The sequence below is a fragment of the Myotis yumanensis genome, unplaced genomic scaffold (genome assembly GCF_028538775.1).
Source record: "Myotis yumanensis isolate MYYU_CA2020_CCGP unplaced genomic scaffold, mMyoYum1.0.hap1 SCAF_3, whole genome shotgun sequence".
Classification (NCBI taxonomy): domain Eukaryota; kingdom Metazoa; phylum Chordata; class Mammalia; order Chiroptera; family Vespertilionidae; genus Myotis; species Myotis yumanensis.
The window spans coordinates 17,331,812-17,353,207 of NW_027223754.1; the positions used below are offsets into that span (position 1 = coordinate 17,331,812).

Sequence of the window (21,396 nt, forward strand, 5' to 3'; positions counted from 1 at the left end):
TCCCTGGTAGATACCCAAGTATTCTTTATAATATTGAACTATTTTGTGAAATCTAAAAGTTCACTGTTTAGGGGAAACGTTTTCCTCCTGAAAGTACCACTTTTAAGTTTCGAGGTATATTAGTATTTAATTGTCCGTTAGGTCCAGGATTTTCTAAGTTCATGCTCCATATCCATACACCCATCATTTTTAAACTTAAGTTATGATCCTTAGCCCTTGTTTCTTCATTCAGAAAAGCCTTGATCGTTTGGCCCTGTGGGACCCTCCGTTGCCAGGGTGACATAGGTCTAGCACTGTAGCGTCATGTAGTTCCAGAAGACACTGTTCACGTGCACCCCTCTCTTTTGTGACTGTGTTTCTCTCCCAATGTTCAGAGGCTGGTCAGTATTTGTAGAGCTGCCTAGGATGAGATAATTTGAACTTCTGAAGCTCACAAAGAGCTCATACATGTATGCTGAAATGTAGATCTGGCCCTCAGGATAAGCTGATGGCTGAGAAAGTAATGGCATTAGAATAGAGGTCAGCGGGACAAAACCTGGAGGTTCACCTAGATGTCGGGGGTCAGGAGATGATGAACAGCGAGGGAAGAGTGGCCAGAGGAGCAGATGAGGCGGAGCCGGCAAGGCAGTGCTGAGCTGCTTGGTCAGCAGTGTCCACTACAGCAGGACAGTGAGTAAAAGGACAGAGTACCTTTGAATTTGGCGATTTGGGCTGGCCAAGGACGGTGGTGGCACAGGGCCTGAGGAAGGACTTTTTTGGAAACATGTATGTAGCCAAAGGGAAGACATGATTATTAAGCAGTGGCATGGGTTCCAGCCACAGAGATCCTGCTGTTCATTTGTATCAGGCTCACCTCCATTTTCCAAATTGTCCTTTCCCCACTGACGATCTGCCAGAAATCTAGAGGTGGCGGTGGCTGCCAGGGGCTGGGGCTGCCCACCCTCCCCTTTAGGAAGCACTGCAGGGTCTGTGTAAAGATGCACCATCTCCTGGGGAGGCATTGTTTGTTCTGGGGGCTGGAGAGTGGAGGAGGGGGGCTGCTTAGGAAGGAGGATGGGTAACTGTACACTCTCACCGCAGTTGGGTTGGGACTAGTCTCATCCCACCTGAGGTTAGATGAGTTCAGTGCGGATCCTTCACTCAGGCTCCTTACTCTTGGCTCAGGTTCCTTCTAAGAGAGCTAGTTATCCAGGCTATGTAATCCTAGGGAAGGTACATCAGAATTGAAAACAGTGATGCTGATAAAATCATGGAAACCTTTTACAGCCAAACAAGTATCTCAGAAAAGACAAACGAAGGGTAGGTGCCAACCACATGGCCTTCTGTTCACCGGAGGGGCTATCCTCCCCCAGGGAATGGTGGCACCAGAATGGATGACGAGCAGGAGTGACAGCTGCTATCAGACCCTCTGTGCAGGCTGGCTGTCACTCCCGACATGCAGAGCGTCAGGATGCTGTCCTTCCAAACCCTCCGCAGTCCTGGGCCTGCTCTGCCCAGAGGTCTTCAAGGATTTTTCATTGACCCTCTTTGACTTGCTATTTCTAAAGGAAAACCAGTGACTATCAAAGTAAATAAGCTCTCTATTCTTTAAAAACACACACATATATTATGTGTCTGCTACATGCTAGATATTAAAATGTGCAAAACCAGGCCCATGCCCCAAAGGAGCTTACATTCTAATAGGCAGGAGTCGTGGACACTCGTTTTAGCGAGAAAGGAGACATTGTTCAGGGCGCTCGATAGTCAGGTGTGGGCGTTCGAGTGGCATACGTAAGACTGTCAGAGGGTGGCTGGCACTGGTATTTCTATTTGTTCAGTGTCCTCCTTGACGGATGGTGTTTAGTCAGGTACAAGCTATGTCTGCCCAGCACTAGAGTTTTGCTAATGTTCCAGCCTTGTGGCGGGGAATCCAGAATACACAATGATTGAAAATGATCAATTTCCCACGTATGCTGCAGTTGTTAATCACTCCTTACAAGGAATGAGAGTAACACAGCTTTCCTTGTTGATTATCCAAATGTAAGGCGGGGGGGCGGACCAGAGAGCGGTGTTAGGAGTGGGGGTGGTTCTGGGAGGGTTTTTAAAGAACTCATGAAAAATTCCCTAGACATGAATCAAGACCACAGCATAGAAATTATAAGCATATGTAGCTACAGCCTCATCAAATTAGAGGGACATGGCAAGAGTAAAGCCAGAATTTGAAGCAGTTTATTCCTTATGTTTAGTTTGGGGCAGGATGGCTTAATATCTGGCTGTGATGTGAGTGCCCAGGGATGGAGCCCACATCAGGGGAGTCCCAGGTGCTAGAAGTCAAGGCAGAGCTTGGAGCTGAGCCAAGCAGGAACGGTTCTAGGTCTTCACATGGCCCAGACAGCTGCTGCGGCTCCACAGTCACCCTGCCTCTCCCTAGAAGGGCCCCGGGCACCATGCTCTCCCGATGCAGCGTGCCCAGAAACCGAAGCCGCACTTCATCACCGACTGGCCATTCCCCTTCCTGTTAGCCAAGGTCTCCACAGCACACTTCAGTTCATTAACATGGTAAATCTTTAGTGAACACCTGTAGGTGTAAGGGGCTATTCTGGGTGCAGAGGATAGTGAACAGACACAGACAAAACTTGCCTCCTTGGAGGAGACGGGTAGTAACATACTAAACACAGGTAGGTGGTGAGAGGTGCCAAGGGGAAAAGAGCACAGCAAGTAAGAGGGTAGATGCTATGGGCTGGCAGGCACTTCATTTCACAGCGGGCAGAGGAGTCAGGGTCAGCCTGACACCCTTCGCACTGAGACCCAGTTTCCCCAGATTTACATGGGCTCCGTGCTCAGAACAGACCTCACGTTATTCGAGTTTAGAGAATGATTTCACTTCACTAGTCCTCTTCTGGCCTCCCCTTAGCTAAACCAAAGTAAACAGCTTGAGATACAGCAGGCTGAGGTGAGGTGAGCGCTGGCAGAGAACTGGGAAGGCCCAGGCAGCCTGTGCGACTCACCCCTGCCTGCTCATCAGCCCCTCCCTGAGGTTTCTCCATTGTCCCGGTGAGGAGCCCGGTTCTGATCCCCCGAGCCTTGGGGTCTGTGAGCTATAAAGTACAAGCAGCCCTGAGAACCCGTCCTCACAAGTTCCTGGGGTGGGTGCCCCTTCCAGCCACTGCCCGGTCCTCCACGACGTCTGCTAACCACACGAGCACGTACTGAGCTCCTCTCCCCCCAAGACTGTTAGGACCGCCTAATGCAGTCAGAGCTGGGTCCCGCCACTTCTGCCTATGATCTGTTTCCTGTGAGTCTGGCTGGGGGATCTGGGAGACTCCTGAGCATGTGTGATAGGCACCAGAGAGGTGCCGGCCTGGTCCCTGGAGTAAGTTCAAAGGGGGCAGCCATGTGTTACGTCCTGGCATTGAGTCCCAGAGCAGCTGCTGGAGAACAGTCACGGTCAGGGCCACCCACGGGAGCCTCTGCCCCGACACGCACTTCGTCTGTCCCACGGGCTGGCAGTGGGCATTCCGGCGGCCCCTGTGCTCACCATAAAGTAAACATGAGCACACTCAGGCTTCCCTCCAGGGTCACCTCCCAGGATCTCTGTGCAGCAGAATCTGCCTGTGCATTCTCTCTGCCCAGCTGAGCACAGGCAGTGGACACGTGTTGATGTAATAACTGGACAGAGCATCTGGGTGACTCTTAACGGTCCTAAGTCATACTGACAGGAACCTTCAGCCTTTCTTAAAGGCAGGCATCCTACCAATGCAGCCTCGGTCAGGCGGCCGTGGAGGACCCCCAGGTCCGCTGCTGCTGCTTGGGGGTGCTCCCTCCTTCCCCCTGCCTCCAGTGCTCTTGGCAAGTTTGGAAAGGGTGAGCAAAGATGGGTAAGCTGATAAGTTTTGTTTGCAGGGATGGCTTTTTCCTGTCCTGAAATAACCCTTTTACTAGGAAACTAGAATCACATCAACTCATTGTTTATTTTTATAGTGAAATTCTGGGGGAAACATTTAATTCTGACATGTTCTTCAACCTAACCCAGAATCCCAGAGTGGGGTTTCAGTTGGACCCCGAGTGCCACGGGGTCTCCTTCTGGAAGGCCAGCTTCCTGTGCAGGAGGACCTGAGACATGCAGGGGCACTCAGAGGGTTTGCGCATACGTGTGCATTCCTGTGCACAGAGCTGCACCCACAGCCCGTCTGCGAGGGGAGCAGGGCTGACCGGGCTGATATGAGAACTAGTGGAGAAAGGGGCTACCGGGCTTCCTTCCATGGCACCAGGACCTCCTGGAAACCAGATGGCCCAAAGCCATGCCTGCAGGAAGAGGATCAACAATTTATTATTTGCTACGTCTCTGCACCTTATTTCAAAATTCTCAGACCCTAGGGAACAGAAGGATGTGTTCACAAATGCTTCCTTCTGGGTTTTGTTTTCTGGTAGGTGCTTGGAGTAACATTATCACCACAGGGTTCTCCAGGAGAAATGATTGTGTGGCCTTGGGCTGACCAGGGTTGCAACTGGTCTGAAGGCCCTGGTGCTGGGGAGGTTTCGGGCTTTCTTCTCTTTGGGGGGCCTCAGGTCCTGTGCCTTCCCTTAGCGGGGCTTAAGACAGTCCTGGGGATCCAGCCCACGGGAGAGGCAATCCCTGGTGCCCCTCTGCCCCAGGTGATTTACAGCCTGGTTCTTGAGTGAACATGAGAACATCGCCCAAAGCACACTTTTCCCAGATGCCCTTCTCTCAGACCTCCATGCCAGGTGTCCCTGGGAGCCACATCCACCACCCTGGGCCCTGAAGGTCTTCCCTCCCTCGTACCACATCCTAAGCTGGCTGTCCTGGCCGTGAGCCTTTCATGCCACACATACAAGTTCATTCTCAGGCGGCGCTTGTAGTCAGCTCAATGACAGAGGCCTTTGGTCCCTTTGCCTTAGACCAGTGGTTCTCAACCTTCTGGCCCTTTAAATACAGTTCCTCATGTTGTAATCCAACCATAAAATTATTTTCGTTGCTACTTCATAACTGTAATATTGCTACTGTTAGGAATCGTAATGTAAATATCTGATATGCAGGATGGTCTTAGGCGACCCCTGTGAAAAGGTCATTCGACTGCCAAAGGGGTCGCGACCCACAGGTTGAGAACCACTACTTTAGACTCTCAGCTCATTGCTCTCAGAATAGGCTGGTCTGAAAGGCCCAGGGAACCCTAGCAGCAGGCCAGCCTGTGGGTGGAAACTACTGCACTGTTAATGGGTTTAATTAATATGTGATCTCTTTCTCCATCCCAGGTTCCAGGTGTGTGATGGTGGCTGCAATCTGTCTTGTGGGTATTAATGCATCTTCAGTGGTGGCTACTGTTCTCGAGCTGTTCTACAAAACTGGAGCATGCTGGTGAGTGTCGCTGAACAGGCCCTCGGAGAAGCAGCGTGTCCTGGGGCAGGGCACCCAATGATGTAGACCCATGTGGTCAGGACCATCACCCAGCATCACCTGGGTGCTACACCTGTCCCAGTGGGAGCTCTAAGCTGGGACGTGCTGGTGTGGAGTGCTCAGGGCCAGCGGTTGGTTCCTCATTATCTCCTCCAACCATGGCCTGCGTAGGGAGGGCTGTCTCCGCATAGCAACTGAGCTTTGCAAACTCTCAAAGCGCGTTGCCTAGTACTTGGTTCTCACCACAGCCATCCTGGGTGGGGCTGACACTTCAACACCTGCTCATCCAGCAGCAGCATTGAATGATATATTCCACCGAAGGGAATCACAGCTAGATGAAGCATTACCTAAAGCCTTTAACTCTTTTTGGGAAATTAACCATTTTGTCTTTGTTTTTTTTTTAAAAATTTATTTCAGAGAGGAAGGGAGAGAGGAAAAACATCAGTGATGAGAGAATCATTGATCAGCTGCCTCCTACACACCCCCTTCAGATCGAACCTGGGACCCTTCAGTCTAAAGGCTGACACACTATCCACTGAGTCAAACCAGCTAGAGTGGAAATGAACCATTTTGGTGGAAATCTTTTTCGGATGTAGTATGTCTGTTCCTCCCGACTTCCTAGTCCAATTATATTGATTATAATGCAGCCCTTTCTTGGTGACTGAGGGACATTTTTATGAGCCTCTTCAGAAACAGGGTGAATGCCCTTGGGCATAACTGAATGATCCAGGATTCTCACTGAATCCTCCAGAATTTTCTAGTGGTTGATCATTTTGGAGATCTGTCTGTGATTTTAGTCAATATCAGTTGTCACTCCTCAGTTCATCTATTTCTGGCAGTGAGTCTTAAAACAATGACATAGCATTCCCAAGGCGACTTGCCCACTCGTCTCTCTGGCAAGCTTGGCCTAGAACAGCAGGAATGCCAGCGACAGGCTGACAGCGGTTATGTCTCAGCCCAAATAAGGTGGCAAATTTCATCCCTGTGAGGGACCTCTAAAGATGAGTCAGAAAAGGGGCAAGATTCCTGCTAAGGACAGAGGACCAGGCAGTTCTGGCCACGGAGGGCATTACCACATTTCTGGTGCTTAAGGAACTTCGTGTTCAGAACAGTACCATTCAGTGCCTGTCCAGCAGCCTGCACTTGGGGTCTTTTTCCTTGACGTTGGTTTCTCACACTAACCAAACTTACCAATGTTTTTCCACATGACAGGGCACTAGTGTTATCCATCCCACTAATTCCACAGCCAATTTATTAGGTTTTCCGACTGTCAGAGTAACAATGCCTACGATATTGTTAATGATATTATCACTTAGCAAAGCTTCTTTAAAAGACAAGATTTTGTTTTTCCCCCTCCTCTGGGGAAGCTTAAAGGCCAGTTAAAAGCCACCTATACAATTTTTTGGAAGCAGGTTAGAATGATTTTTTTTCTAAGTGCAGTGAATGAAACCAAACACCAGTAACTCGGGGGCCATGCAGATGAGGCCAGTCAGGAGACAGCAGCAGCTGAAGTGTGTGGTGACTTCATGCAGACATCGGGAGGGCCGGTGACGAGAGGAAGATAGGACGTGGGGGAGAACTGGGGCTTGGTCCTGGTTGGGCAGCTAAGAGTCAAGTTGCAAATATACCTGAAATAGTGGAGCAGGCAAGCCAGCATGCCCCAGGTGGGGAGGGGGATACCTTCGGCAATAGCCACATTCAAGGTGGGCTCTGGGCTCACCGGTTCCTGGGCCATCCAGGTGTTACAAGAACAAGCCTGGCAGAGGCTTTCCTCTTCCCAAATCGGAAGTTGGAGGACACTCTGTAAGGCCCATCCTTAGAGAGCAGGTAGGCCTGGGCTGGGCAGCTTGCTCGTTACTGTAGTCTCTAACTACAGGGACTGTTCCCCTGGAGATTATAGAGTGTGCGTGCGCCTTTTAAAATGTTAACTAGTCTTTTTATTACAAATTAATGTTAGCATTTGATTTTTTATAAATCAAGCTGACAAGTATAAAATGAAAACTAAATCACTCATTTAAAACTTTTGTCATATATCCCATATTTATTGAATTGGATGGAGGGAAATATTCCTTATCTTTTTGTAAAAATGAGTAAATTTAGAGAAACTCTGGCGGGGGGGAGGGGGGGATCATTAGTAAGTCAAGTACAGATGGTCCCTGCCTTATGGTTTGGAAGCGATATGCACTCAGTAGAAATCAGATTCTGAATGTTGATCTTTTCCTGCGCTAGCGATGTGTGGCATGACACTTCCGGGATGCTGGCGGTGATCTACACAATTGTGAGGGAAACCACCGATGCTCTACAGTGTGCAGCCAGCATTCTTTGGGTGTAAATTACACGAGATATTGAACACACCGTTAATTTTTTCAACTACAGTTGACATACAGCATTATATTCGTTTTAGTGTGCAACACAGTAATTAAGATTTATGTACTACATTATGAAATAATCACTCCAATAACTCTAATACCCATCTGACACCAGTCATCACAATATTGACTATATTCTCTATGCTGTAGTTTACATCCCCATGACTATTTTATAACTACTAATTTGTACTTAATCCCTATGTATCTGAGTATGTTTGTCCATTTATTCTATTCTTTAATTCCCCATGTAAGTGAAATCATGGCATTTGTCTTTCTCTGACTTTTTTCACTTAGCATAATACCCTCTAGGTCCATCCACATTGTCACAAATGGTAAGATTTCATTCTTTTTTTGTGGCTGAGTAATATTCCATTGCATATATGCATCTTCTTTATCCATTTATCTATTGGACACTTAAGTTGCTTTCCTATCTTGGCTATTGTAACTAATGCTATAATGAACATAGGGATGCATATCTTTTCAAATTAGTGTTTTTGGATTTCTTAACATAAATACCCATTAAGTGCAGTTGCTGGGTTGTAGGATAGTTTATTTTTTGAGGAACCCCCATACTGTTTTCCACAATGGCTGCACCAATCTGCACTCCCACCAATAGTGCAAGGGAGTTCCCTGTTCTCCACATTCTGGCCAATACTTGTTGCTTCCTGGTTTATTGATGGTAGCCATTCTGACAGGTGTGGCTTTAATTTGCATCTCATTGTGGTTTTAATTTGCATCTCTCTGATTAGTGACATTGAGCATCTTTTTCTTATGTCTATTGGCCATCTTCAGGTCCTCTGCCCATTTTTTAATCAGATTGTTAAGATGTACAAGTTCCTTATATTTTGGATATTAACACCTTATCGGATGTCTCATTGGTGAATATCTTCTTCCATGCAGTAGGCTGTGTTTTCATTTTGTTGATGATTAGCTGGGTGCAGAAATTTGTGTCTGATGTAGTCCCATCGGTTTATTCTTTACTTTTCCCTTGCCCAAGAAGATATATTCAAAAAAATATTGCTAAGAGAGATCTGCCTTTTTTTTTTTTCTTCTAGGACTTATTTGGTTTGAAGTCTTACATCTACTTTATTATAAAATAGGCTTTATATTAGATGATTTTGCCCAAATAAAGTCTAATGTAAATGCTCTGAGCACATTTTAAGGTAGGCTAAGCTATGTTGTTAGGCATTACATGTATTTTCAATGGGTTTATTGGCATGTAACCCCGTCATAAGTCCAGGAGTGTCTGTCTATGTAGGTGGATTGGGAGGAAAAGAGAGAAAATTTTCTTATTGCTGGGAGAAAAGGCTCACAAGACACTTGTACAAACAGATTCCTACTTACCAAGGAGAAAGTTGAGTCAGCTGCCTCCAAGGACTGATACACATTGATCAAGGACAACTGAAATGAAATGTTTTGGAATTGTATAATGTTCTTAAGATACCAGGAGACGTTCTCCATTGTCTTTAAACATGTGCTTTCTTCCTTGTTTATCCCATCACGAGCATGTTGGAGATGTCCCCCTTTCAGGACGGTTCTGAGAGGAGACTGCTCTCTAAACAGAGGGTGGCCCTCTCCCCTTCGGTGCTCTGTGTTCTCGGATGTCTTTGCATTCTGTTTAAAATGTCCTTGTTAATACATTCCAAGGTTTGAACTCCATTCCTAGCAAAACCCCTTCCTTGTTTACAGGGACTGAAATAGCCACATTTTGACCTTCTGTTCAGTCTGGGAACATCTATGGCCACGGGGACACATTCTTTTCCCATGTGAGAATTACATTTACACAACATAGTTATGGAAAGAAAAGCTCAGGAAATTAACAGACTCGCATCCCTCTCTTCTAGATTTTCCACTTCAAAAGATCAACCAGAATTAAGTAGGAACCCCTCTTTCTTCCTGCTCAGAGCCCAACATGGTCCCTAGGCATTTATCAAGACTAGGGGGCCAAGTCTCAGGGCGATGGTCCATCATTCCTGTCTCATTTTTCATGTAGTCTGAGTGTCTGAATTATGGCTATATGCAAGTGATTACATCTGGGGTGAGGGAAAGAGGAAATAGTTTTAGGGAGGAAAATATCCAAGATAATCCTTGTAAAAACCAAATAAGTGGCGTGGATAGTGAGAGCTCTGAGAGGAGAAAGCCCCGCAGGTCAAAGTGACCAGAAAGGCTGGAGGACCTGGGGCTTATACTGAGTTTGGAAAGATAGCAGGGTTGGAGGGGGGAATTGGACGGAAGAGAGGAAGTAGGAATGGGAACAAGCTTTTAAGGGCCTTGGGTCTTGGGGGAGGTATTGGAGAGATCTGAGGGTGGAGGGGGTGTGTTTTAGGAATCAAGGTCATCTTCTTGCTGCCCACAGCGAGGTGGATGAAGAATCATGTTAGAAACACACACCAGGAAAGGTGAGCCCATGATGGTGATGTCAGAAGTGAAGGAATGACCCGAGAGAGTGCGGCTGTGTCAGGGACAAAGACACATAGTGAGAGGGTCAGGAGCTATGTTAAGGTAAGGCTTGGCAAGTCTTGAGTTTAGACATACTGCTTTTGCGGCCATGGCAGAAATGTTAGGGGCTGAGATGATAGGAGTGGGAGAATTATCCAGGGCTAGAAACACCCATTTGCCCAAATATGGTTGTGAGCTCCCCCAAAGAAAGTAGAAGTAGGCCAGCCAGGCCCTTACCACACACAGCCAAAGGCTGGAGCAGATGCAGGGATGACATGCAGCCCGATGTTCCTTTGCCTGTTCATTCAGTCCCTGAAAGCAGTGTGGCAGCTTTGGCTTCAGACCCTCGGTCTCAGTGCTCTGTCACCACATCCAGTTTTGGCCGCTTTCCCAAGATGGCCCTCTCCAAGCCATGCTCTTTAAGAGGCCGTTGGCAGCGTGCAGGCCCTTTCAGTTCCAAGAGTTTAAGGGCAGCCAAGTGCCTTCCCCTGTGAATTGTTCCAAAGTACGAACAGCCGTAGAATGACTGTTGTTCCTCAGAAACGGCTTCCTGGAATCAGCACACACAGCGTGGGCTCTTGGCACACGGTCAATATGGGATGACGTGGAAGGTGTCATTCCAGGCCCGAAAAGCCAAGAATGTGGGGGGAGGAAGCTGACCTGAATCCAGTTCCTCAACCTGGTTTGCCTCCTCTGTTGGTTTGTGGGGACTGGGGTGGGGGCCTCTTCACACTTGAGGGAAGGGTGTGGGTTCATAGGAAAAGTCAGCTAGTACAGCCTCAAAGGTGATGCCCGCTTCATAAGCCCCGTGCAGCCCTACCCCATGGAGAGATGCCCCCAGCTCTCCTGCCACCCATCTAGATGGTGGGAAACCAGAGTCTAGCAGAAGAAATGTAGCTTTCAAGAGGGGGTCCTGCTGGCCCTGCTCACTAAGCATCACAGGACATGTTTACCTACACAAGTGACGGGGCGTGAACAGACCACCATCTGCTGAGCAGGGGCTGCTCCCGCTATTGTGTTTGACCAGGGGAAGCAAGAGTCAGAAAATAAGATTTCCTAAAGGTGCGTGCTGCTAACTGCTGGACACAAGCTTCTGTTCCAGAGAATTCTGAGAAAGTAAAGGGGGCAGGCAGGAGCTAGGGGCCACTGAGGTCATGATAGTGGGTTTTCTGACTCGTGGCAGATTATTAGTTTGACCCACTTATGCTGTCATCTACAAACCTGGCTGTGACAGGACTGACCGGCACTGGACAAACCTGGTTTGGGAAGGAGTATGTACCAAAATATGTTTCTAATTTCAGGTTTTACTGCTACATATATATTTTCCCAAATAAGTCTAACTTAGGACAATTATATGAGTTTTCAATAATGATGCTATTTTCGTTATAGCCTCCTCCCACTCACAAATAAGCATTTCCTGTACAAAATTCCAGTTACACTGATTTACGCCTACATACACTTTTTCTACAACCACAAATTTATGAGGCTGACATGTTGGTAAGATGATGGCAAGAAAAGGTACTTGGAGAGAGAAAATTAAAATGACAGAATAATCACAGAGTTTCACAATGCAGCCGTTAACACTGTTAACTAAATCTAGACACAGAGGAGCGGAGATACACTTCAGAACATCCTGGGCCAGAGGAGGCTCTGCCAGCGGCAGTCGAAGGACTCTGATTGTTCCAAGGCCCCACAAAGCAAGACAAGTATGAGCATTTCCTTGCAACTGCAGGGGAAGGAGGTATTGGGAGTTTCTAATAAGAGATAAATGGAAATTAAATATACTCCCTACATATCTAAGGTTAGACACCAATACTCTTGTGTCTTTACTTGGTGAGTCAGTAAATATATTGCACGCTGACACACACACACCTTTTCACAGAGAATCACCAAGGATTTCCCCAGGTGAAAGTTTCGTGAATTCTATCAACAGGTGTCTCCAAGCACAACCCTGCAGCAGGCAGGAGGAATTACTGCACCTTTGAGACCTGCTTTCCTCACACATTCCTTTCTCTTTCAGGCTTGAAAAAACCTTGCCCAGTTTTGATCCCTTCAAGACTTTGCCACAGCCTCTATCACACATCTGTTTTTCTTGAAGAAAAAATATAATAAAAATGTTTTACTCTTTTACACTGTATAATTTTAAGAAATAGTGTGTTATTTGTGAATGCATGGTCTGACGTACATTTCTGTACAGTGTGGAGATATTTTCAAATGAAACATAAAAGATGTCAACAATAAACCAAGAGTGAGTATTTTTATACCAAACATTGAAATATGATAGGATGATCTTACACTGGGTTGGATCACAATTTTTGTTCTTGACTTTTGAATGCCTGTAATTAAAAATATCTATTTTTTTCTCTAGAATATAAGCTGCATGTTTGAGGCATGTTTTTAAATATGAACATTTCCAGAATCTCATGTGAATGTATAGAAATCTGTGCCTGGCCTGAGTCCAGAGTGAATGAGAAATGTGGAGTTAGATGTTAGAAAGAGAGCTGTGCTGTCTGCAGTACAAGGTGTGCGCTGGCAGGCCTAGGATATCTTGCAACACCATCGCAAGCCTCCTGGAGCTGCTACCATGGTGACACGCTCACAGCTGTGGGCAAAGAAGCCTTTCCCTGATCAGAGGGCCCTTAGAAAACCCTGGCAGCTCCAGAGGTAACAGTCTGTCTCACTGAGAGGGAAACCTTGGCTCTGGGAGGCCAGTGCTGCCTCAGGAAGCTGGCTTTGCCCATCCTGCATAGCTGCAGTGGGCAGCTCATGTCTCCTGATATTGCAAAATATTGGATGAGCTGGTGCTGGCAGCACCATGCCAATGAGCCATTCCAAACATGATCTTAAACCCTATGCACTCACTGGGGTGCTTGCACCACACCAGCCCATGGAGATGATGCAGCCAGTGGGCATTTGAAATGAATACTGTTTCAAGACTTCTTCAAAACCAAAGTTAGTCTTGCATTGAAAGCTGACACATTTCCAGAGTCTTGACAACTCAGTCTCCCCTCTTTTTATAGAAGAGCCAGGTGTAAAAATATATACAGAGGGGCCTTGACTTACGAGTGTCCCGACTAACGAGTTTTTCGAGATACGAGCCGTCTCTCGGCCAATTTTTTGCTTTGAGTTGCAAGCTAAAATTCAGGTTATGAGCCAGCTTCAGATATCCCACCGCTAGTTGGCGCAGCGAACGTCACAGTGAACGCCACAACATCAGCCCAGCATTCAATTCATTGTAATGGTGAAAATTGATTTGACATACGAGTAATTTGAGTTACGAGCTCCGTCACGGAATGAATTAAACTCGTAAGTCAAGGCCCCACTGTATGGACCTAAGAATTTCAACTGCTGATATGCCAAAACATGATCATAATCTTTCTTAACTGACCTGCTCATGTTGTGCTACAGACTTCAATGTTTTAATGATTATATGGTTGGGTTAGGGCTTGTTTCATTGTTTTCCATTAGAAATAAACATGTCAAGAAGCTTTTAAAGGTCATCACACAAAAAACAAGAAGGGCCAGGAAAAAGGCCTCTTACCTTCATAAATGAGGCCAAGGGCACTGACAGGAGCACGGGCGGCTGTGTTCAAGCCCTGGATGCCTTCAGCACGCCTGGCTCTCGGTGAGACTTCTACACTCGTTTCTAAGGAAAGCAGCAACTTTCACACTGTCTATTATGCTTTTATACACTGTTTAAGGGTACTTTTCTATTGTCATTTTAAAAATAAAGTGCTTATCCCAGCTGTCACACCATTGCTTGGCAAATTCTTTTTACAAGATTAACCAAGAGCAAACCACACTGCAGGCCAGGGTCCGGCAGGCAGATTTCTTTACCCGCTTTAAGTCCTCGACAGAGCCAGGGCAGAGAGACTAAAGAGAAAACAGGGCTGGGAGAGCCAGACAATAACCACCACAGAGGCTCTATTGTGGGCATGTGGTGAGCAACACTGATACCTTAGGCCCGTGGTTGGCAAACCGCGGCTCGCGAGCCACATGCGGCTCTTTGGCCCCTTGAGTGTGGCTCTTCCACAAAATACCACGTGCGGACATGCACATACAGTGTGATTGAAACTTCGTGGCCCATGCGCAGAAGTCGGTATTTTGTGGAAGAGCCAGTATTTTGTGGAAGAGCCACACTGAAGGGGCCAAAGAGCCACATGTGGCTCTCGAGCCGCGGTTTGCCGACCACTGCCTTAGGCCATGGCCCTTCCTGACCTGCTGGAGGCGTTCCTGGTAAATTCACAACCTCTTTATTGATGCCTTACTGACCACATCCACCTAAGCCTACGAAACTTAGCTCCAGATTATCTGAAATTTGTAGTCATTTTATGGTGCCTGCTAACTTAAAATATAATTGATAACCAAGCATTGATAGCCAAAATAATAAAAGCATTTCTTCTATACACTCTCACCAACCCTTCTTCCCCCAGAAGGGGGGAAACCACGGTGCTCAAATCCAACTAGTAATTGTATGTCTTGTTGGGCACTGACATTATCTCACATCCCTTTTGCAGAGGAGACCATCGCCAAAAGCAGGTCCCCATCGCAGCCTCCCAATACCCTGGAGCCCAGGCGTAGCAGCAGAAAACCAACTCAGCTCTCCCCAGGCTGCAGAGGCCATGCCAATGGCTCCAGGACAGGCTTGTGGCTCTGCCTTCAGCCCATCTGTGACTTCCTACTCGGAGGCACCAGAGGTTAGCAGGTCAGCCTAGGAATTACGGGCTTCACCCCCTGAAGATTTGCTGCCTCTCCTGTCTACCTTGGGCCACCCTCATCCAGCCACTGCCTAAACAAGGCACTAGGGACGGATGAATGGGTGCTCCAGGCACCACCACACTAATAGTTATCAGTGATGTGTAAGGGGCAAGCCTCCCTGGTGCTTATGAACTTGATCTGTTCCCATTGACTACTCAGCTGGGTACCAGCTTCATTAGAGTCTGAAAACTGCCTTTTCTGTCACTCTACAGGCAGGAATGAAGAGTGCCTACAATTGGGAACTTGGGATAAGAAAAATCAGGTCTGTTTGTTCCCTCTTGCTTACGTTTATACTGTCCCAGTTTGTAGGCGCCACAAAAATGGGAACTAAGACTTTTTTTTCTTTCATTACCAAGCAAACCCTCTATTGGGAGGTGAAGACGTGCCCTTGTGAACATAAGACTAAACTGACATCTAACATTAAATGCTATGCTATGTCTTCTACCTCTAACAAAATTACAAATTAAAAGAACTTAGAAAATGAAAGTCAGAATTCCAGTTAATCATATCTAAGCTTCAAACTCACTAGACCCAATGTTTACACATAAGCTGGGCCTTCTATGGGACCAACGTGTAAGTCTCACTGCTCTCATCTGAGGTTCCCCGAACCCCAGCACCCCACGGCATCTTTGGGTCCTCAGTTGTGTGACATAAGGAACATTCCTGAGGGTGAAGCAGGCTGGCTAATATCGAGTTCTTTACCTCAATACACACAATTCCTGTTGTTAGGGTGACAGATGAATCAACCCGGCATTTCTAGGAGCTTTGGGCAAGCATGCTCAGTGCTAGGAATATGTGCACATTCCCTACGGCCTGCCACATCACTGAGATGTCCAGCTGCTAGTGAACGGAGCATCCTCACCCAGTTTTAAGAGAGTTGGTGCATGACTGGTCTTACTCTTGAACTCTTAACCCACTCTATCCCATGATAAACACTTACATAACATTCTTGGAAGGCAGAAGAATATCTGTCACTAGTGAGGTGTTACCCGAAATGCTGGTATTCAAAACACCTACACTAAAACTAAGGACTGTGAATACTGACAACCATATGAAATCAGCTAATTGAGTAAGGCCCCAAACTGGGAAATTTTTCAACTGCCACAGTGAAGCTCTTGTCTGCCTCTGCTACAGGCCCTCCTAGATGGAACTAAATAGTATTAACCCTTCCCTAAACTGGCCTGGCTCTCTAACAGTCCCACAACCCAAAGATGTCAATATGCCATGAACATTCTTCCTCGTTTTACCCTCTCTGCACAGTTCTCCAGTAAACCGGCAAGTTCTATTTCACCAGCACTTCCAGTGAACCCACCACACTGATTCCCGCTTTATAAGGGAGGGGAAAAGCCCTGTCCCAAAAACCATAACACTACGCCCATATACAAGGACAACAGTGAAGTCTTCCACATACCACTGCTCACACACCTCTCTCGCTTAAAATTCATGTGAAACCCTGACCATACTAATTAACACAATTAAGTCAGAAACTTAAGCCAGAGGCTTAAATTCAACCCAAACTTGTCTTCAGAGCAAAAGCAAAAAGACCTGCCTAAACTGAATGAGAAATGCTCAAGGTAAAATATTTACCTGGACAAAAGCGCACTTTCCCCCTAAAACTAGAATGCAGAGCTTGGGTGAGAGGGAGGGGCTCAGCTAGAAAGTTCAAATTGTTAGAATAGTCAAGTGCAAGATAAACCTGCTCTTGGGTGTTTGTGGAGCAGGTCCTGCCTAATTCAGGCTACGGTTACTCAGTTCTCTCCTGTTGGTACCCTTCTGTGTATTCACTTATTTTAAGATTTTAAGATAAGTTTGGACTGAATGTCCTTTGAAGCATGACCCCTGCAAAATTCTGGGTGGCTGAAATTCACGGGGTTCTCACAGGGTCTTGAAACCACATGGTTTAAGTCACAGGAATGTGCTGGCTTGCCTCCAAACCAGGGGAGCTGGACCAGTTCTATGGGCCTAACTGTCCAAAGGGGTTTATGACGGCGGCCTTGCCACTCGGCTGGAGGGCACCAGCACATTTATTTCTAATGGAAATCCTTTTATGAAGGAAAATGTGCTTTTTAACTATGGCCAGAAGGAAGGTCAAAAGCACAATGCCAGGGTCTAGTCTACCTGTTTCCAAAGTATGTTCCCTCTACACCTACACACACACACACACACACACACACACACACACACACGACTGGGGCAGGGGTCCCAAGGTCCAATTTGTCTGAACTGGTTTCCTGAGGTTCTTGGTCCTCCTCCATCACTCCACCTCCCATGAAACTTCTGCTTTCTCAGGAGAAGCCAACAAAACACACACTGGGAAAAAGATGACTGTCCTACACGAAGCCCCGAGGACAGCAATCCATTGATGCAGGTCACCTCTACTGTCTCCAGCACAGTATTCCAGCCTTGCCACAGGGCAACAATGCTGGGCCTGGCTTGTTGAGAACAGTCAGTGAAACCTTAGAAAACCCCAAATCTCTCGCACAAGTGAATCGTTTGCAAGTAAAAACTGGCTAGAGGGAGAGGGGGCACGGAGTCTCATCTTCTCTGACTCAGAAAACCTCCAGCTGATAACACTTGGGGAATTTATAAATCCCAATGCCCAAGTGCCACACTCAGAGTGTTCGTTCTTCTGCCAGTGGTGCCCAGCAGCTCACAGAAGCGATCCAGGGCTGCACGGCGGCAGGGCCTCCCTATGAACCTGGAATGCAAGCAGCGGGTGGCCCTGCACTGCCTCTTTGCTAATACTCTACTCCAAAGGTAGCAGGTGCTCCTGTCCCCGAAGTCCCGCCATCATCTGGCCACACTTACAGGATGTAACAGCAGCAGCCAAAGGTTCATCTTTCACACTTGGTCTAGGCCAGTGGTCGGCAAACCGCTGCTCGCGGGCCACATGCGGCTCTTTGGCCCCTTGAGTGTGGCTCTTCCACAAAATACCACATGTGGGCACGCACGTACAGTGCGATTGAAACTTCGTGGCCCATGCGCAGAAGTCGGTTTTCGGAAAGGAGATAGACGAAACAAGTATACAAGACGAGTGTGGATGGGAGAGTTGGAAGGGGTCGACCTCAGTGAATGTACCTCAATCAGATTGAGGACATTTTTAGCAAAGGCCAGCTTAGGAGTACCCTAATTAAGTTAATAACAGTGTACCTACCTATATAGTTTAACTTTAAAAAATTTGGCTCTCAAAAGAAATTTCAATCATTGTACTGTTGGTATTTGGCTCTGCTGACTAATGAGTTTGCTGACCACTGGTCTAGGCTCAACTATGGCTATCCCCTTTTAAAAGCCTCGAATGACTGTGATGAATTATAGATCAAAATACACACAGACTAACCTGTTAATGCACCAGCCATGCCTGTTTCCACTTATTTCTAAATGGCCAGCAGATCCAGCAGATAGGGGCAGAGACAAGAACATGACTGCAACTTTAGTTCAAATTTCTGGTGGATATGTTTTTAGACAAGAACTGGTAAAAGACTCTTCTTTCTTATTACTACAATCTTCAAAAACAACTGGGCTATCACAATTTCCTACAAAGACTACTCCTCCCCACGTCACCAGATGACCCAATCCCAGTACCTCAACATGGGGCATATGGAGGCATTTCCACTCCATGTAGAAGACAAAGGACATCAAAGCTTACCACAAGAAAGTGCAAATGAATGAGGTAAGGCTACAGAATTTGCAAGTGTGACAATTTAGTAAGAAGTTTTATTTCTCTAAATCTCCATTTCCTCATTTCTGAAATGACTTTGGACAAATAACTGAAATCAACTCTAAGGCCAGCACACAAAGTACTGGTGAGCACAGGCCTAGCTAGAAACCACTGGTAACACACAACTGGCAGGAAAGGATCTTATCTTAAAACCTGCGATGGAGGCCTTGATGTCTGTCTCCTTGCAAAACAAGACAAAGTGCTTGAGGTATCCAAAATGCACTTCCAGACATAACCAACAAAACAGATGGTGACAGGGGTGCCCCAAGATGACAACATAGGTTGTTCCTGACTTTGTTCCCCTCAGAAGAATAACTAACAACTATTCATGGAGGAGACACCACTGAGAGAGTTTGAGAACGCAGGCTGATGCTGAAGCACCCCCTGCACCACAGAGACCAAGACAGACTAGATCAGAAGGCACGGAGACTCCGTAGGCAGCAAGATTGCAGACATATGTCATAGCAATATCTTTACATACAAATGGTATCACAGCTACACTTACATCGGACAAAATAAACTTTAAACTAAAAATGGTAAAAAGAGACAAAGAAGAGCATTATATAATGATAAAGGGATCAATCAATCCCTCAAGAAAATATGACAATTGTAAACATTTATGCATCCAACATCAGAGTACCCAAATATATAAAGAAAAAGTTAACAGAGCTAAAAAAAATTAAAAAAAAAACAGCAGTACAATAATAGTTGAGAACTTTAATACCCCACTCTCAACAATGGCTAGATCATCCAGAAAGAGAATCAATAAGGAAACAGTGGATATCAACAACACTATAGCAAACTGACTAACAGACATATATACAGAACATTCTAGCAGAATACACATTCTTATCAAGTACACATGGAACATTTTCTAGAATAAGTCACATGTTAGGCCACAAGACAAGCCTTAGCAAAATCAAGAAGACTGAAGTCATAACGAAGTATCTTCTCTGACCACAATGGTATAAAAATAGAAATCAATAACAGAAGAAAAACTGGAAAATTTACAAATAGATGGAAATTAAACAACACTCTCTCTCTTTTTTTTTTAATATATTTTATTGATTTTTTTACAGAGAGGAAGGGAGAGAGATAGAGAGTTAGAAACATCGATGAGAGAGAAACATCGACCAGCTGCCTCCTGCATATCTCCTACTGGGGATGTGCCCGCAACCCAGGTACATGCCCTTGACCGGAATCGAACCCGGGACCCTTGAGTCCGCAGGCTGACGCTCTATCCACTGAGCCAAACCGGTTTTGGCTAAACAACACTCTCTTAAATAATCAATGGATCAAAAAATACATTAAAGGAGAAACAAAAAAGTATCTTGAGACAAATGAAAATGGAAACACAATATATCAAAACTTATGGGAGGCAGCAAAAGCAGCTCAAAGAGGAAATTCATAGCAATAAACACATTAAGAAACAAGATCTCAGATAAACAACTTAACTCTATGCCTTAAGAAACTAGAAAAAGAACAAACGGATCCCAAATTTAACAGAAGGAAAGAAATAATAAAGATTAGAGAATTAATGAAATAGGGAATAGGGAAACAATAGGAAAGATTAACAAAACTAAGAGTTGGTTTTCTTTGAAAAAAAGAGAGGACCCAAATCAACAAAATTATATATGAAAAAGGAGACATTACAACTTATACCACAAAAATACAAAGAATCATGAGAGGCTACTATACTATAATCATACTCTAACGAACTAGAAAAAAAATGGAAAAATTCTTAGAAACATACTACCAAGAATGAAATCAGGAAGAAATAGAAAATCTGTACAGACCAATTACTAGTACAGAGATTGACTCAAGTAATCAAAAATCTCCCAATAGCCGAAACCGGTTTGGCTCAGTGGATGGAGCATCGGCCTGCGGACTGAGAGGTCCCGGGTTCGATTCCGGTCAGGGGCATGTGCCTGGGTTGCGGGCACATCCCCAGTGGGGGATGTGCAGGAGGCAGCCGGTCGATGTTTCTCTCCCATCGATGTTTCTAATTCTCTATCTCTCTCCCTTCCTCTCTGTAAAAACTCAATAAAATATATTTAAAAAAAAAAAAAAAAAAATCTCCCAATAAAGAAAAGCTCAGGACCAGGTAGCTCCCCAGGTGAATTTTACCAAACATTTAAAGAATTAATGTCAACTTTCTCATATTTTTCCAAAAATTCAAAGAGAAGGGAAAACACCCAAACTCATTTTACAAGGCCAGCATTACCCCAATACCAAAGACAAAGAACAACATTATCAGAAAAGAAAATTACACACCACTATCCCTCATGAATATAGATTCAAAAATTCTCAATAAAGTACCAGGAAACTAAATTCAGCAGCATATTAAAAAGATCATTTATTATGGTCAAGTGGAATTTATATCTGGATGCAAGAATGGTTTAATGTATGCAAATCAATCAATGTGATACATCACATTAATACAATGGCAGAAAAATATCCTATGATTATTTCAAGACACAGAAAAAGCATTTGACAGAACTCAATATCTGTTCATGATAAAAACTCTTAATAAAACGGGTACAGAACATAATTCAACATAATAAAGGCCATACATGACAAGCCTAGAGCTAACATCACACTCAATGGAGAAACAATGAAAGCTTTTTTTCTAAGATCTAAAACAAGACAAGGGTGCCCACTCTCACCACTCTTACTCAACACAGAACAGAAATTCCTAGCCAAAACAATCAGTGAGA

The 21,396-nt window shown here is 45.6% G+C and overlaps 2 protein-coding genes across 5 annotated transcripts in view; one reads left to right on the top strand and one right to left on the bottom strand.

The window, feature by feature from the left end:
- RBPMS (RNA binding protein, mRNA processing factor) overlaps positions 1-5,350 on the top strand; it is a 167,662-nt gene extending 162,312 nt beyond the window's left edge. For 2 of the 3 annotated variants that reach the window (XM_070408341.1, XM_070408343.1), the window contains one exon: positions 5,254-5,350. In XM_070408341.1, coding sequence (XP_070264442.1) covers positions 5,254-5,268 — 15 coding nt within the window. In that variant the 3' untranslated portion in view covers positions 5,269-5,350. The remainder of the gene's footprint in view (positions 1-5,253) is intronic. The other variant, XM_070408346.1, reaches the window with a different exon arrangement.
- GTF2E2 (general transcription factor IIE subunit 2) overlaps positions 1-21,396 on the bottom strand; it is an 88,338-nt gene that overhangs the window by 7,445 nt on the left and 59,497 nt on the right. Inside the window, exon 9 of one of the 2 annotated variants that reach the window (XM_070408338.1) lies at positions 7,193-9,165. The exons of the other annotated variant lie outside the window; for it this stretch is intronic. The gene's annotated coding sequence lies outside the window, so the exon portion shown is untranslated. Of the gene's footprint in view, positions 1-7,192; positions 9,166-21,396 lie in introns of those variants that run through there. 2 annotated transcript variants of the gene reach the window in all.